The sequence below is a fragment of the Marmota monax genome, unplaced genomic scaffold (assembly GCF_021218885.2).
Source record: "Marmota monax isolate L192 unplaced genomic scaffold, Marmota_monax_Labrador192_F-V1.1 WCK01_AAM20220418_F8-fsc00042, whole genome shotgun sequence".
In the NCBI taxonomy this organism is placed as follows: Eukaryota; Metazoa; Chordata; class Mammalia; order Rodentia; family Sciuridae; genus Marmota; species Marmota monax.
This window is the reverse complement of record NW_026693008.1, coordinates 8,639,086-8,655,356: the sequence shown is the minus strand read 5'-3', so window position 1 is coordinate 8,655,356 and position 16,271 is coordinate 8,639,086. Positions and strand designations below refer to the sequence as shown.

General features: G+C 53.8%; 1 protein-coding gene across 5 annotated transcripts in view; it reads right to left on the bottom strand.

Moving 5' to 3' along the window:
- Window positions 1-16,271, bottom strand: part of Dnah1 (dynein axonemal heavy chain 1) — a 70,833-nt gene that overhangs the window by 4,248 nt on the left and 50,314 nt on the right. For all 5 annotated transcript variants that reach the window (XM_046452900.1, XM_046452903.1, XM_046452902.1 and 2 more), the window contains 23 exons: window positions 15,060-15,290; window positions 13,723-13,919; window positions 13,112-13,247; window positions 12,057-12,265; window positions 11,653-11,824; window positions 10,066-10,257; window positions 9,574-9,684; window positions 8,562-8,747; window positions 7,791-7,982; window positions 6,380-6,547; window positions 6,091-6,282; window positions 5,830-5,961; window positions 5,264-5,389; window positions 3,840-3,959; window positions 3,586-3,735; window positions 3,323-3,483; window positions 2,531-2,756; window positions 2,204-2,399; window positions 1,735-1,886; window positions 1,083-1,279; window positions 694-838; window positions 287-445; window positions 77-208 (listed from right to left, as the gene is read on the bottom strand). In XM_046452900.1, coding sequence (XP_046308856.1) covers window positions 77-208; window positions 287-445; window positions 694-838; window positions 1,083-1,279; window positions 1,735-1,886; window positions 2,204-2,399; window positions 2,531-2,756; window positions 3,323-3,483; window positions 3,586-3,735; window positions 3,840-3,959; window positions 5,264-5,389; window positions 5,830-5,961; window positions 6,091-6,282; window positions 6,380-6,547; window positions 7,791-7,982; window positions 8,562-8,747; window positions 9,574-9,684; window positions 10,066-10,257; window positions 11,653-11,824; window positions 12,057-12,265; window positions 13,112-13,247; window positions 13,723-13,919; window positions 15,060-15,290 — 3,882 coding nt within the window. The remainder of the gene's footprint in view (window positions 1-76; window positions 209-286; window positions 446-693; window positions 839-1,082; window positions 1,280-1,734; window positions 1,887-2,203; window positions 2,400-2,530; window positions 2,757-3,322; window positions 3,484-3,585; window positions 3,736-3,839; window positions 3,960-5,263; window positions 5,390-5,829; window positions 5,962-6,090; window positions 6,283-6,379; window positions 6,548-7,790; window positions 7,983-8,561; window positions 8,748-9,573; window positions 9,685-10,065; window positions 10,258-11,652; window positions 11,825-12,056; window positions 12,266-13,111; window positions 13,248-13,722; window positions 13,920-15,059; window positions 15,291-16,271) is intronic.

The window sequence follows — 16,271 nt, the reverse complement described above, 5'->3', positions numbered from 1 at the left end:
CATTTAAGCCTTATCAGTACTTGATGGACAGATTATTAGTCCCTTCAGCAAGTCTGTAACAGGCAGCATGGCATACCTTGTCAGGGTTGATGTGCTCGATGAGGCGCTCCAAAGCTGGCATCCAGCTTGGCGCCAGGTGGCAGTTCTGGAAGAAGACCCACTTGCCCCTCTCTATGGAGCTGCGCATCATGGCTTCTGCCCGAGGGCCCTGTGGGGGGCAGAAGCACTGAGTGGTGGGGCAAAGCTGCCCCCCCGCCCACTCTCCTTCTCTCTGCCTAGCCCTCACCTGCCCCTGGCCCAAGGAGATGGCAGAAAGCTTCTTAGAGAACTTCATCTCTTCAGCAAACTTGTAGAGGTCAGCAGCAGGGTCCGTGCCAGGTGACAGTACAAAGATGAGAGGTGTGGTGGAGTTGGACTCTTTGAACACCAATGACAGGTTGGCCGTCTGCAATGACAGGGAGAGATCCTTGGACCACCTGGGGCTGATGAGAGACAGGGACCAGGACAAGGAAAGGGGGTTCCTGGGGTTCTTGGAGAGGTCCCAGACAGGCTTCCTGGTGGGACCTGGAACCTTCCAGATTCTTTGGGGATGGATAGGAGTCCTGACCTGGCCAAGTCTGCAAGGTAGTGTACCCAGGTGCAATGAGGCCCTTGAGACCCAGGGTGCCAGCTCTGCCTGGGTACCAGACTTGCCTGGGGTTCAATGAAGCGTGGTTCCAGGTTGGTGGCCACAAAGTCCTGCATGGCATTGGTAACCTTGTCCCCACGCAGGCAGCGGAGGACCAGCAGCTTCTGGAACTGGTTCAGGAATTGGTCCCAGATGCCAGGCAAGGGCTGTCTGCAATAGTGCCCACATCTTCCTGAAAACCAGCCTGTGGGAAGCCTCTGACCCCAGGATTCTCCCAGCTGGACAGCAGGGGAGAGTATGGTGTCCCAAGAGCACAGGGTTGAGGGGCACAGGAGAGATGTGGTCACAGCTGCATAGCACCCTGATTGGTCCCTTGGAGAAGCTTCCTGGGCAGCTTCCAGAGGCCTCACCTCCTCCCTGTTCCCATCCTGCCATGCTCTGGAACCCAGCTCACCTGTGGGGCTCAAGGCTGTCAAAGATGACTCGGAATTCTGAGAGGTGCTTTGTGAAATCGAAGGGGAAGGAAGAAAATGTGGGCAGGTTCGAGAGTGCCAAGATATCTCGCCAGGCCCGGTCTGACAGCCAGTCTGGTGCAGGGTTCTCAGTCATGCTCTGGATAGAGCCCCCAGACAGGAGGTAGCGCCATTCAGCCTGGCAGGGGACAGGGCATGTTGATGCCTAGGCTCTGTGGATGGCTCCTTCCTGCCTCTGGGTCCCCAACCTAGAAAAACTGAGTCAACCTTCAGGATGTTCAGTCAAACAGGTCCAAGTTAGTGTCCCTGCTCTGCTGTTTTCCTGGTTATGTATTCTGTGGGACCTCTTGGTCAAACAGTTGTGGGAGGCTCAGGACTGTCTGTCCCTGGGGATGGTTTCTATGCTCACTGGCTCTAAGAAGGCCTGTGTTCACAACGTTGGTTGGGCCACAATTTACCCAGGGTCTCCTGTTGTTTTAACCAAGGAACTGTGTTTTCTTAGGCCTCTATCCCTCAGCTCTTTCTGTGCTCCTGCACCCGACTTTCTCTTTCCATCAACCGGGTTCTCTCAAGCCCACAACAGGGCAGCCCCTCAGGCAATCAGCCCACCAGGCCATCTCCCCGCTTCTGCACCTGGTTGATCTTGCCCTCGTTCATCATGATGCGGACGCACAGGAGGAAAGCGAACATCAGCTTGTGCTTCTCAAAGAGGCTGCGGCAGACGTTGCTGTAGAGGCTATAGGTCAGGTAGCGGTTGATGTTGCTGATGCGCTTCTTCAGGTTTTCTGCAGGGCAGAGAGGTGATGGCAGAGTATAGGGAGAAGGGAGAGGAAGGAAGATCCCAGGGTCCAACTCAGTCTAGCCAGTCTCCCAGCAGCCACAGGGACTGTCTGGGCATCTCCTTGGGCAGCTGGTGTTTGCAATAAAGGGTAGGGAGTAGTGAGTATGTACGTAGGTACTGTGAGGCTGATGGGAAACATGTGTCCGTGAACCTAGGTGTGAGTTTATGTATGTATGTGCCCCACAATGGAAATGTATGGCACATGTGTCCTGTCTGTGTCGGGAATGGGGGGGCCCATTGTGCTTGTGGTCCCAGGGTTACCTGCCCTCTCTGAGTTGGCAATGCCTGAGAGGAAGATATTGAGGAACCACTCGAGGGAATACTGGTACATGGGGTCCACATTGGCCAGGTCGGACACACAGAAGAAGAGGATCTGGGTGCGGACTGCCACGGGTATGTATTCCATGCGCGTGAGGTCAATGTCCTTCTCTGTCTGCTCTGCAATCCTGACCTTGGCCTGGGGGTACAGTGGGAGGGGTGTCAAGCCCAGGTAGGCTGGCAAAGAACAAAAACGGAGGTGGATGGGGAGTAGGCCCCAGGCCTGGGGCAGGTGGGGAGGGGCAGGTGGGTGGGCAGGCACTCGCCCACCTGGATCTCAGCAGCCTTCATCTTGGAAGCCTCTAGCACTTTGATGAGCTCCATGTCATCCACAGGGTTGCCCTCAGAGGAGCTGAGCCGGTACAGGATCTGGTCTTCAATGTCCTTGAGCTCCTGACGCATCTTGGCATTACTAATAATCAGCTGGTTCTTGGCGTCCTCTAAGTCGGGTCGCTCCTCAGCCACTACTTGTCCCAGTAGCTGGTCCTCTAGGCCACTGCCAGGGGCAGGATAAACCTTGTTTGTAATACCTGGTGAGCCCCAGACAGCTAGCTTTGAGCCTGCTCACTTATCGACTTGTGCTCCCAGGACTCCAAGAGCCCAGTGTCCTTGTCAGTGTCAGCCTGGGAGGCCTGGCCTCCATCTCAGGCTGTAGGATGGTGCAGAACCTGCCTTTAGAGCAAATGGTTCTCAGTGAGACCTCAGATGGCAGCCTGGAATCACAGCAGGAGCTGACCAGTTCATGTTGGGGTCTCTGAACAATTCTTCCTCAGCAGGAGGGGGCTGTGGGTGACCCATATGGTCAGACTGGCTTGAGGAGAGGTTCACAGTGGCCACCAAACGGAGGCCTTAGCACAGATGCTTCATAGGTAGAAACTTTGACAGGTACGAGGGCCAAAAACCTTGGAATGCCAGAGGGACTGGGAAGAAGCTGGTGGGGCTCTAAAATGGGAAAAGACTCCCCTCACCCCTGCTGGCCAAGTCCCAGCCTGGGGGTAGCCAAGGAATAGCTGGGTAGGAGGAGGCAGAGCTGATGCTTGGAGATCCCCAGTGGGGGCTTACCTGGGTGACAGGGTGAAGTTGATGAGGGTGAGTTTAGTGGAGATCTCGGGTGTGTAGTGTGGGTTGGGCAGCTTGGTGGTGATATACATCCTGAAGTCCTCATGGTAGGGGATCACTGTGTCCCCCAGCTTCATCACTGTGTTCCCCTGTTGCTTGTACGTCTGTGGACAGGCAGGTGCATAGGGCCTGAGTTCACCAGCATGGCACGGTCAGCTCCTTGTCCAGGCCTATAGCCCGTGGGCATCCTCCCCACACTGGCCTACCTGCTTGAGCAGCACAGGCTCTAGGGCTGGGTCTAGTTCCTCGCCCACGTTCTCCAGAAGGCACGGCTTGCCAAAGCGGATGGCATTCTCCATGCTGCGCAAGAAGTCGCGGTCACTCAGCTTGAACACATCCAGCCCACTGTCTTTCTCCTGGAGGGGGAGGGGGCAGATTGGGACTGAGTTTGAGACTCAGCTGCCCCTCCATGTGCTCAGCCCAGCCGGGGTGGGATGGCAGTCTTGGTTGGCGGGCTTACCATGTTCTTGATCCATTTGTTGGCCTGGCTCTGGGGGTCAATGAAGTGGGTCCAGCGCTGGGAGAACTGGTTGATGACCCCATTCTCCACTGATAAAGTGTCGTTTGGGAGGCCGGCAATCTGTGGGAGACCGGGTACCAGACTGAGCCAGGGCTGTCTTACAAGCAGGGTCACCTGGGGGCATTGCTGCTCCCTAACTCATGCTTTGGCTGTAGACTTCTTTCTCCTTATTACAGCCCTCAGATGTGTGGGGCAGGGGAAGCGTGGGCAAGGTCTCAGTCTCCAGGGCGCCTGCCTCTCCCCTGCTCCTGGGCTGGCTCCTGATGCCTTCTTCCACTGGGCCTCTCTGTCCTCATGTCTACGGAGTCCTTGATACCACCTTCACAAAGCCCACCCGTTGGCCATCCTGGCGATTGCCTCTGTCAATAGCCTTTCTGTTCTCTCCTTTTGCCAACTAAACTTCCCCTTCAGGGTTTACTTTAGACATGACTTCTTCTTTTTTTTACATATTTTTTTTCTATTTGTTCTAATTAGTTATAAACAACAGTAGAATGCATTTTGATACATCAGACATAAATGGAATATAACTTTTCATTCGTCTGGTTATACATAATGTAGAGTTACACAGGTCATGTAATCATATATGCACATAGAGTGTCCCATTCATTCCACTATCCTTCCTATCCCCATACCCCCTCCCCTCTCTTCACTTCCCTCTGTCTAGTCCAAAATACCTCTATTGTCCCCACCTCCTTGTGAATTAGCATCAGCATATCAGAGAAAACATTTGGCTTTTGGTTCTTTGGGATCAGCTTATTTCGCTTAGCATAATATTCTCCAGTTGCATTCATTTACCAGCAAATACCATAATTTCATTCTTGTTTAAGGCTGAGTAATATTCTATTGAGACATGACTTCTTTCTAGAAAACTTTCTTAAACCTCCCCCTGGACACTGCTCCTCCACCCTATCTCAACTTTTTTTTTTTTTTTTGCACCTGGGATTGAACCCAGGGTACTCAACCACTGAGCCACATCCCCAGCCCTTTTCTAAAATGTTTTATTAGAGATAGGCTCTTGCTAAGTTGCTTAGAGCCTCTGTAAGTTGCTGAAGCTGGTTTTGAACTCATGATCCTCCTGCCTTAGCCTCCCGAGTTGCTGGGATTACAGGTGTGTGCCACTGTGTCTGACCACTCTTCTACTCTTAAAAGTCCCCCTTAAGCCCTCTCCTCCCATTTAGCTAGCATCTGTGTTGCATCGCCTAGTTTTCTCCTCTTCTCCTGTCCTCCACCCTCTTGCCAGACCTGGCAAGGATCTGGGGAGACACCTCTGAACCAGATGCCAGAAAAGAGAGTTTGAACGAGTGAGACAGGAGGTTCCTGCCCTGCAGCCCCGTCAGGTCACTCCTGCCTCCTGGGGCCAGTACCTGCCATGAGCGGATCTTCACAGGGTTCCCCAGTGTTCCAATCAACGAGGGCTCGGAGGAGTGCGGGACTTTATGTTTTGTGAGCTGCTGGATCCACTGGTCATAGAGCGCTGTGCGGTACTGGCCCTGGAAGATGCCTGACTCAGAACCGCTGCACTAGACAGCCCTGGTACCCTCTTCACCTCCTGCTACACCACAGTTCTGCACCCAGGTCTGGGGAGCCAGGGACTTGCTTCAGGCAACTTGGGGATTCCACAAACCTCATCCTTCATCTCTGAAACAGGGGTAACACTAACACCACCCACCTGTACAGGCAGCTGGGTGGACTAAATGGGATCCAGGAAGAAGCATTTAGGGCAGAGCCTGGCACATACAGTTGCGCCTATGTGAGCTCTCATGTTCCCACGAGGGCCAGCCCCACACGGTGGTTATTCTGTGCAGTGCTGTGTCTCCAGAACTTGGCTCAGAGGTCTAGCCCTGCAGGCTGCCCTCTGGGAGGTGAGACCTTAAAGGAGGGTCTCTTTGGGAGGTGAGGCTGGTCAGAGGCAGAGCTGGAGGCTCCTTACTGTAAAGGGGCCCAGGTAGGCCACAAAGCCGGCAGCCGCTATCACATCACCAGAGATGTTGTCAAGCATGTTCTCCAGGTTCTCCACCGTCTCCTGCCAGCGCACCCTCTCATCCGACAGTCCATTGATGAGCTGCAGAGGTAGCACCACGGGGAGGCTCTGGGATGCTAGGATGGGGGTTGGGACTGGCTGTGCCCACTGCAGCTCCTGAGGTTGCTAAGACAACCCAAAACCCCCTGGCCCCTGTCTGGAGGCACACACCTTGTCAGCCCGATTCAGCCGCTGCTCACACTGATCACACTTCACTTCCAGCTCCTCCTTCTTGGCGATGCATTCTCGGTACTTTGCCTGCATGGTGGCGATGCCCTCCTCCACCTCCTGCAGGCGCTGCTTGGCCTCTTCCAGGATCTTCTGTGTCACCTCCAGGTCATCCTGGGCCTCCCGCAGGGCTTGCTGCAGGCAGAGGATGCGGGGGGTCAATTTGCCAGCAAGCACCTGGGGCGGTGGGTGAGGGGGAGCCAGTTCCGCACCCGCTGTACTTGCTTCTCACCCGCTTGGGCTCCACAGCCTTGGCCACAAAGTGGTACTTGTGCATGGCGCGCACCCACTGGCAGATAGAGGTACAGGCCTTGGACACCTTGGCAATGGCAGCTGGCTGGAACTCCTCATTGTCAATATATGGCTGAATGGCCTTGATCACCACATCCCCAATGTTGTCCTGGGATGGGAATCAAGACCTCAGAAAGCAGCTTGGTGGCAGGGGAGGGGCTCTGCGGGGACACGCAGATCCTGTTTCTATTTCCTATGCCCTGTGCAGTACAGTGCCCTTCTCCTTAAAGAGAAAACAGCCCAGAAAGGCTGAGCGAAAAGGAAATGTCAGTGTTCCCAGAATTTCACATGAATTCTTCAGAAGCCTCAAGGTCTGATCATATACAAGTCCCCATTTAAAAACAAAATGAAAGTCAAGCATTCTTTCTTGAGGACAAGAGCACCAGGAGGTGTGGAGAAGAGGGAGGGGTTCTGATGCCCAACCAGGTCCCAAGAGCTTCCCACACCCTGTGGCTCTTGTCCCACCTGGGGAGAGGTGAACCCTGGTAGTTCACAATGCACCTAGGAAACTGCATTGCTAAGGAACTCCCACAGGTTTGAGCTTGGGGCGGGTCCAGGTGAGCCTGAGCCCTGGCCCTGAGCACTCCTGGCTGGATGCTTCTTTCAGAGAGGCTTAAATAGGCCTCTGGGTCTCTCTGATTTTCCATCTGATGGAAGAGGAGGAGGAGGAGGAATGGTGTAGCCAAAAGGGGGTCCAGTGGCTGCTGAGATGGCCCACTGTCTCCATTCTCTGAGCTCAGTGTGAGGGATGTCCAGTCCTTGATCCTGGCACCTGGTGGTCAACAGGCAGCTGCCCTTGACCAGTTCCTGGGCTGGAGAGAGTTCCTCTAAAGGGGGCTGCAGGCTCCAGTCAGATCTAACCATGGCATAATCCTTGAGAGAGCACTTACACCTGGGTACTGAGAGCCCCGCATGGACAGACAGAGAAATCCAGAGACACATAAGGGAAGTTGAAGCTCAGATGCTGAAGCTGAGGAAGAGAGCTGATTGTAGAGCACACAGTGAAGGTCTTGGCCAAGGCCATGAGGATCCAGGAAGGAAAGAGCATGAAAGGGAATCTTTAGACTGTAGAGCCTTGGAGTGACTGTGGGTGACATCCTATGGGCCCCAGGAGCCTACCCTGGTCCCTGTTTCCTCAATGTCCATCTGTTGGTGGATTTGCTGCCACTCTACCAGACAGAGAGCTCCTCAGGGCAGGCTCCATGCCCCATGGTCCCACTCATCATGTGGCCCACAGGGTGCTACTGGTGGGGACAGGGAGTAGGCAGAGAGATGCAGCTCCCCACATGCTTTCCTGCTCTGTTGGGTCCTGTCCTCACCCCATGGCTGGCCCAGGTGCCTGACATGTTCACCTTGTCAAACTTGAAGAGACTCTCTAGGAAGCGACCCGGGTCCTGCAGAAGCCCCTTGCCTGGCTCCCAGTAGTCATCCACTTTGGTGCCCGGCTTCTCTCCAGGTACCTTCTTGGGCTTGATACCCTTCATGATGCACATAGCTTCTATGACCAACTTCACGCCTGGGGGTGGCCGCTGCATGGCACGTACCTGTGGGCCAAAGCATGAGGTGGTGAAGGAGGAGGTCCATTATTGAGTGGTTACCCCAGACAGGAACTCTGTCAGACAGAATGGGCCCTGCCAAACAAGTCCTTATTGTCACAGGGCCAAATGCATGCCCAAAGATTCTCTGAGGTCAGATTCAAGCTGGTGGCTCCCTGGGGGTTAGCAAAAGGTGGGAAGGCCCAGGCAGCTGGGGTCTAGCCTTCATTCTGCCCACTTCCTGACCATGGCCTCCAAGAGATGTGCAGAGGGAGGGCTCAGAAACACCACCGGACCCAAGAGGATACCAGAGAAGAACACAAGAGTGAGTACCAGCCAGGCGCAGTGTCCTACGCCTGTAATCCCAGTGGCTCAGGAGGCTGAGACAGGAGGATCCTGAGTTCAAAGCCAGCCTCATCAAAAGTGAGGCACTAAGCAACTCAGTGAGACCCTGTCTCTTAAAAAAATATAAAATAAGGCTGGGGATGTGGCTCAGTGGTTGAGTGCCCCTGAGTTCAGTTCCCGGTACCCGTTCCCCCCCCCCCCCAAAAAAAAAGAGTGCATGCCAGGTGGCACCCAGCTGCTCACCTCAGTCACATCACTCTTGTTGAGGTTGCGCAGGCTGGCCAGGGCCGCATCCAGGGCTGGGAGTGCCTCATTCAGATCCTTCTGAGCATCATCAGCAATAGCTTGTGCCTTTCTGGCCTTCTCGTTGGCCTTTATCTCCTCCGCCTGCACTGATTTCTGGGTCTCCTCGGCAATGGTTGTATCCGCCTGGGAATGGGAGACGGGGAACTCAGCTGGTGGCCAGTGACAGGGACAGAGCGTGCTCTCCTTCCTTTTCTCCCCTTTGTATCTTGGTCTTCCCAGGGGGAAGGAAATGAAAATTGGGATGTCCTATTCTCCAAGGGCCCTCCCAGTTGTGACAGGTCATAGAGATCTGGGAAGGCCAGCTGCCCCTTCCGCATCCTGAATCCTCACCATGTGCCTGGTTGGGGCTCCAGTCCAGCTTTGAGCATACCCACCCCTGACAGGGTCCCTTCATGTACAACAAAGAAAGGCACTCCTCCTACCTTTCTTCTAGGAAAAATTTTGCAATATCCTGACTTGGTAGAGCAGGGCTCTGGACTACTGCCTGAAAACTTTCATAATGAATGTACAAGTTTGATGAGGTTTAGAGGGAAGTTGGGGCCCTCAAAGGCAGGCCCTCCTGTTGTGCAGAATCTACATGTCTGTCAGTGGCAACCCTGCCACTCAGTCTGTGTTGGGTTATTGGTGTTGTTTGGGTTCATCTGCCTTGCTCTGTTCTGCCCAGCAGGCAGAACTGCAGTTACTGTCCATAGGCCTCCCCCAAACCCACCTTGTCAAGGCCACTCTTTATCCCTAGCCCAGGGAGCGCCTACCATAGGATAAGTTCTGACCAACCACTTGCCAAATAAACGGGTAACTGCCGATAGGGAAATGGAAGCATACGAAGACTAAATAACTTGAGAAAGTCAGGTAGCTAGTGATCAGGTGATTGTTTGGAGATGCTGAGCATCTTCAGACAGAGCCAGGCATCTCAGGGGTTGCGGGGGGAGGGTCCTGGAGCACTCCTAACCTTGATCTGCTCCATAGTGAGCACAGTGTCCCTGGCAGCCTCTTCCAGCAGGGGACGCATAACCTCCAGCTCTTCCTGCATCTTGGCTACATCTTCAGAAGTCCGCAGTAACTGGAGGGTGGGGGAAACAGAGAGTAAAACAGGTGTGGCAGGGGAGAGAGAGAGAGAGAGAGAGAGAGAGAGAGCCAGGTCTGGAGAATCCTGGGGGAAAGGGCCCTGTTGGGCCACCCCCACTCCTGAGAGGGGGGCCATAACAATTTCAGTGACTCCCACGTTGCTCAGTGGACCCCAAAGTAAGGTGCCCAGTCTCCCAAGAATTTGCGGGATAGCCTGCTTTAGCCTCATCTTTGGCTGATAACTTTTATTCTTCCATGGAGGGAGGGAGTCACCTGTTTAAACACTGTGGGCTGCAGTTTCAAATGCTGGGTCACCCTGGCAAACACCGAGCAGGCAGAACTACAGCTACTGTCCACCAGCCTCCCCCAAACCCACCTTATCAAGTCCACTATTCATGCGGTTTTTGGCAGTTTTAAGCTCCAGCTTCTTCTGCCCAATGAGGATGGAGAAAATATGGAGCAACTCCAAATAGCTCTTGGGGGTCACATAATTGTGGCGGGCCAGCTCTGCCAGGTACTCGATGCACTTCTTGGCCACTGATTGGTGGATATACACGCAAACCTGAGTCTGCATAGGGGAGACAACGGATGCAGGTTTTATGGTCCCCCTGCAAAGACAGTACACTGGGTACCCACAAAGTTACTACAGCCTGGTCCCAAGGAGGGGGCCATGGCATCCCCATACCTCAGTCTTTCCCAAGATCCTTACAACCTCCAGTTCAAGTCACATCTTATGCTGATGAAACCCCTAGGCCCAGAGTTGGCTTTTAATATGGACCTAGGTGTCTCCTAACTGTGGCCCAGTGCTCTTGCCACAGCTCCCATGACTTGCCTCTCACTGAGAGACCTATGGTGTGTCCTCTCCAAGGCTGGAACTATGGGAAAAGAAGGTGCAAGGCCCGACCATAGCTGGGTGGGGAAAATGTGGTGTTTGACTTAAATCTTGATCGCCAGAGGCCATTACTCTATGAGGTTCTATCCAACAGATTTGGTTGTTATGGTTTGGATGTGAGGTGTCCCTCAAAAAAAAAAAATCTCATATTAGCCAGGTGTGGTGGCATATGTCTATAATTCCAGTGATTTGGGAGACTGAAACAGGAGGATCACAACATTGAGATCGGCTTCAGCAACTTAGCAAGGCCCTAAGCAATTTAGAAAGACCCTGTCTCAAAACAAAAAATAAAAAGGGATGGGGATGTTGCTCAGTGGTTAAGCACTCCTAAGGGTTCAGTCTCTGGTACACACACCCCCTGCCAAAAAATTCATGTTAGATAATGCAGGAATGTTCAGAGGTAAAATGATTAGATTATGAGAGCTATGATCTGATCGGTGGATTAATCCATTTGATGGATCAATCATTTGAAAGAATACTGTACTGGGTAATAACCACAGATGGCAGGGTATGGCTACAGGAAGTAGGTCACTGCAGGTGTGTTTACATTTTGTCCCTGGTGCCTAGCTTTCTCTCTGCTTCCTGGCTGCCCTGAGCTGACAGCTTCCTTCCACTACGACCTTCCGCCATGATGTTCTGCAATGGAATCAATTGACCATGGACGGAACCTCTACAAATGTAAGCCCCAAATTAATATTTTGTCCTTTAATTTGCTCTTGTCAGGTATTTGGTCACAGTAATGCAAAGCTGATGAACACACCAGCCCACCTCCATCTGTGGTCTCTGGAGTCTTGTTAGGGGGGTTCTTGAAGAAAAAACCTACCATGAAACCCTCAGGGAAGAAAGGAAACAGGAACCACGTACCCATATGCCAAGCATCCTATATTACCCTAGACCCATGCCACTCCCTAGTACAGATGAGGAAATTGAGACTTAGGCAAAACTGTCCGACCAAAGGCTTACTGTTGATAGTGGGCATGGGCCTCTCACCCAAGCCTCAGGGACTCTCTAAGTCCATTCCCAAAATGAAACAGTTCTCCCCGAGAGCTTGCTCCTCACCAAGACACCTACCAGTCCTTCAATGATTTCGGCAGAAGATTCCAGTTCTGGGATCTCTTGCAGGAACTTGGTGGCCACAGATTCCAGGGCCTCTGTTGGCCACTCGTTAAACCAGTCAATGGTACAGCAGTTGACGAGGGAGGGGAACTGCCTCAGGCGAGCTCGGAAGATCTCTCCAATGGGGCTGCAGGCCCAGGATCAAAATGAGGCCCAGAGACACTGACTTACACCCCCAGGAGCCCAGGACAGCCCTGTGGCATGGCAGCCAGGGCATACTAACATAGCGGCCTGGTCCCAACAGCATGATGGCCGGGCCTGGGGCCACATTTTATCTCAGACCTACACACCCAGGCCTTCAGCATCCCTGTCTCCCCAGACTTGGGGCCCCAGTGTGGCCTGACAATGGCTGCCTCTACCTCATGCACAGCACCAAGTGGATGTTGCTTTGTACGCGCCCCGTATAGGCAGCCATGAGATTAGCCTTGGTGGGCTGCAGGCCCTGCTCCTGGATATAGGGCCTCATGGTGTTGACAATCTGGTCCTGCTCATCAAGGCTGTAGATGTTGGGAATGTCGCCTGAGTTCAGGACATTGTTGATGTCCTCCAGAAAGGACTCGTTCTTGATCTGTGGAAGGATGAGGGGCGGGGTACTAAGTCTTTATGATGGCTGCTGTGTGGTGAGCTCCATGACCACAGTCTCGCTGGACCTTTACAACAGCCCCTTCTATAGACTGTGCCACTATGGTTCTCGGAAGCCCGGGGTCACTCAGTGGTCTTGTAAGTCATAGCAATGGACCTGCACCCACCCTGACCTGCTGCAGAGGCTCTGAGCAGAACTGCTGGGCTTTGACAGGACCCTGGGTCCTGGGGGTGGGTGGTATCTTCCTGTTCACTTCCCAGCCTCCACACCCCAGTTTGCTCACAGAATCTTTGGGCAGAGACACCTGGTCTGTGTCAGAGGCATCTTCACTTTACTGATTCAGTGACTGACTAAAAGGATCCCTGGGACTGAGGCAGGGTTGGGAGCATAGGGACCCTTGTCCAGAATGGGGTACATTCTGGAGATTCAGCTTAGGTCCCAGGTCCAATCTTAATTGCCAGCCAGGCTTAAGTGCTGCCCAGTTTGTCTTGTGGCTTCAGAGCAACAACCTCTCCTCAGTCCTGGGAGAGGCCTCACGCCCGAGGAGCTCCAGAGGGAGCAGCCCCTCAGAAGGAAGCCATTGGTCTCCAGCACAAGTCCTTAAAGTGGGAAGCCATTGGCCGTGGCACCCTTGGAGAATGAGTAATGATCTATGTTCCCCTTAGTTCCAAAAGGTTAGTTTGGCCCTATACTCCTGCCCAGTCCATCTGGTCCTGCCAGTTCCTCCCCACATCTGCCCCGACTGACAGTGAGCTAGGCCCAGGATGCCACACTGGGATGGCATTGTGTCCAGCCCACCCTGAACCCTGCCCACTGCCATGCTGGTAGCACCTGAGTGTCTGAGAACAGGAAGGTGATGGGCTGGTTTTGCAGGCCGGCTTTGAGCAGGACCTTCTTGACATCTTCACGCCACTCAGACATGCCATAGTTCTTGGATAGCTCAATCTGGAAGCACTCGTACTCAGCCCTAGAGGCAGGAGTTTGGGTCAAGATGTGCCAGGGGCCTGGGACCAGGCATGGACTTGTGGTAGACACCCACACCCTGCCCAGCTATCTGGAGTCTTGCTTCTATTCTGGGAGAACTTGCAGACTCTCCAGACCCTGAACCTGCTCTCTTGCCTCTAGACTTTTCTTCAAGTTGTTCTCAGCCTGAAATACCCTTCCATCTCTGATACCCTCCCCACTCTCATATTGAGAAAAGGCCCATGGACGTCTCCCCTTTGAAGCCCTCCAGGATGCCTGCAGCTATGCCTCCCTCCCCACAGCTCTACAGGGCACTGCTTTTGCCTCTTGTTGGGGTTTAGGTCCCATTCCCAGTCCTTCCAGAGCCCATGGAAAGACAATCTTGGGGCTACCCCAAACTTCCACCATCATGAAAAAACACCAATCAAACTGAGTCTGCCACTGGTTGCCCACTGCCCACCAAGCCCAGGGGCCCTCACATGTGCGAGGCAAGTCTCGTGAGGGAACTGCGTCCACTGCCACCCACGCCCAGCAGGAGTGCGTTGCCCAGTGCCTGACGCAGAGTACGGCTGATGCGGCAGATGTGGCTCATGGCGTCCATGAAGAGGACCAGCTTCAGCTTGGCTGTGTTAATCTGATTGTAGTCCTCCATGTACTCCTCGATGACCTGCATCATCTGGGGGCAATGGAGGTAAAGATGGGGGTGCTGGCTCTCCTCCATTGGAGAGTTTCCTTGGCACCTCCCACTTTGCTCTGTCTCAACCAAGAAATACAGAGTATCCCAACCACTCTGTGATCTGGCCAGCTAAAGCTATTCCTCTACAGGCGTGAACCCAAACTGATGCTTTGAATGTTTCCAGTCACTGATAAACTGATTTAGGTCATTACTTGAAACGCTGAATGATCTTCCATGTCGCTCCATGTAGAAGTTAGCTCCACCTCCAGCCAAGTTCCCTAAACCCCATATAAACTCCATTACCCACCCCCTTGTGAACATACTAGAACATTTCTTGTCACACAGTGAATTATGGGGAAGCAGCAGCCCCCTCTATATGTAAGATCCCCTGAGAAAAGCTTCAGATGGATTGCCCTGGCATACAGTGCCATCTTTTTTTTTTTTTTTTGGAATCCCAGGTAGCTCCGCCTTGGGATGGTTTGAGGAAGTTCCTTGTGGGAATCCCTTTGCCACTGCTTTGGCAGTGACTCCAGCCATGGGTTCAACTGGTTAGAACCCTGTGCACCAAGTGTTCCCCTAACAAGGAGCTCACCAGCTCTTGCAGCTGGCCCTGATCTTTCTGTGCATGGAGGGATGCTGTCCTGAAAGAGACCAGACCCAAAAGATGCATCATCCAGCACTGAGGGTGAGGATCAGAGTCCTGCCTGCTTCCTCTGGGGGTCACCAGGTGGTACTGGCCCTGGGACCCTGGTGGGAGCTATAGGAACTAGGAGAAGATGTAGGTGGAAGAGAGTCCTTAGGAGGCCCTCTCTAACCATGCAGGCCACTGATAGAGGCCCCAACTCTGTCTACCTAGGGTCCTAGCTAAACACTATGGCTCCAGAGCCCCTGCTTCCCCCTTTAGGGGTGGGAATGATAACACTCAGGTTGGCCTGGCATGTCCCCATTACAGGACTTGTCCCCCAAGTCCTGTCTCAGTTGAACCATAGGCTCATTCTCAGAGATGGGCTGGGAAACATGGCCTCAGAGGAGCCAAGAGCCTGCCTGACTTCCCTGGTGGTGACCATAGAGGGCCTGGGTCCCAGGGAGCAGACTAAAGAGCATTCACCAAGGGTAAGGTACCAGCCTGGACTCCCTCACCTTTTGCTCGCTGGTGATGAGTTCATAGGATTTCACATCTGAGCCTGGTGTCATGAAGTCCCCGTAAAGAATGGGCTGGAAGGGGCAGACCTTTTCAAAGGTCACCTCCCACTTCTCCATATGGCCTTTTAGAAGCTTGTCAAACCAGCTGCGATCCTCCTCGTTCACCAGTCGGTCGCGGAACACACGACAGTTCTCGTGGTACCACAGTCGCAGCAGTTGCACCTTGTCCTGTGGGCACCCCAGCATCAGTTGCCAGCCTTTGGCCCCAGGGGGTCTTAGCCATCTTGAAGCACCAGGAATGGGAGGAGTAGGAGCCACAGCTCCTAGGCCCCTGATCTGGGGCCAGCTCCTACCACAACCCAAGCAGAGCCACACTCAGGGGCTGCTGGAAGGTGTTATCTGCGGACCGACGGAGGACAGAGGAACTACACAGTGCTGCCCAGGCCTCTCCACCCTCAGCTCCAGGCCCAGTTGGCCAAGCTCCTGATGGGCACCCAGCTCCGCCAGCCTCAAGATTATCACTTCCCCTCTTTTAGCTTTCGAGACCCCAAGCCCAGGAAAGAGGCCTGGTTCACCTTCCTGACACCCCACACCTCACCACTCAACAAACCCTAAAAATCTCCTTTGAATCTTTTCCTCTTTCCATCTCTGGTTCTTCTGCCATCTCCATCCCAGCATCCCTGACTCTCCCGGGACAACTGGACCACCCTCAGGAAGTCCCCAGGCTCCTCTCGAGACTCCTTTGACTATATGCTCAGCAAGGCCCGGGTTGGCTTCTGTCCTGTTCACCCTAGCCTCCCGGCCACACACACTAGCTGTCCAGTCCGTGGCTCCACATGATTCCTCATCACCCTCAGGGTGAAATATGAGCTCTACGCTGGAGCCCCACAGCCTTGAGTCTGGCCCAGAGCATCTGACACCCCACTGACTGCTGCACTTCCTGCTCCTTCTACCTGGGGGTCTTTGGTTCTTGGTAGTCCTCCCAGATAGTCTCACACATCTGGCCTCTCCTACTTGCTCTGGCTCCCTCTTCTGTGTGACCTCCATCAGGCCATTCCAGGTATGAGTTCGACCTATAGGATATGCTCAGCTGCACAAAGGCCAGGCTAGTGGGGTCCTGGCACCTGCATGTCACAGCCCCACTGTGGGCCAAGCTGGATCATAACACGGGAGCCTTTGGGCAGTATGGGGGCCCAGGAGGGTGGAAAG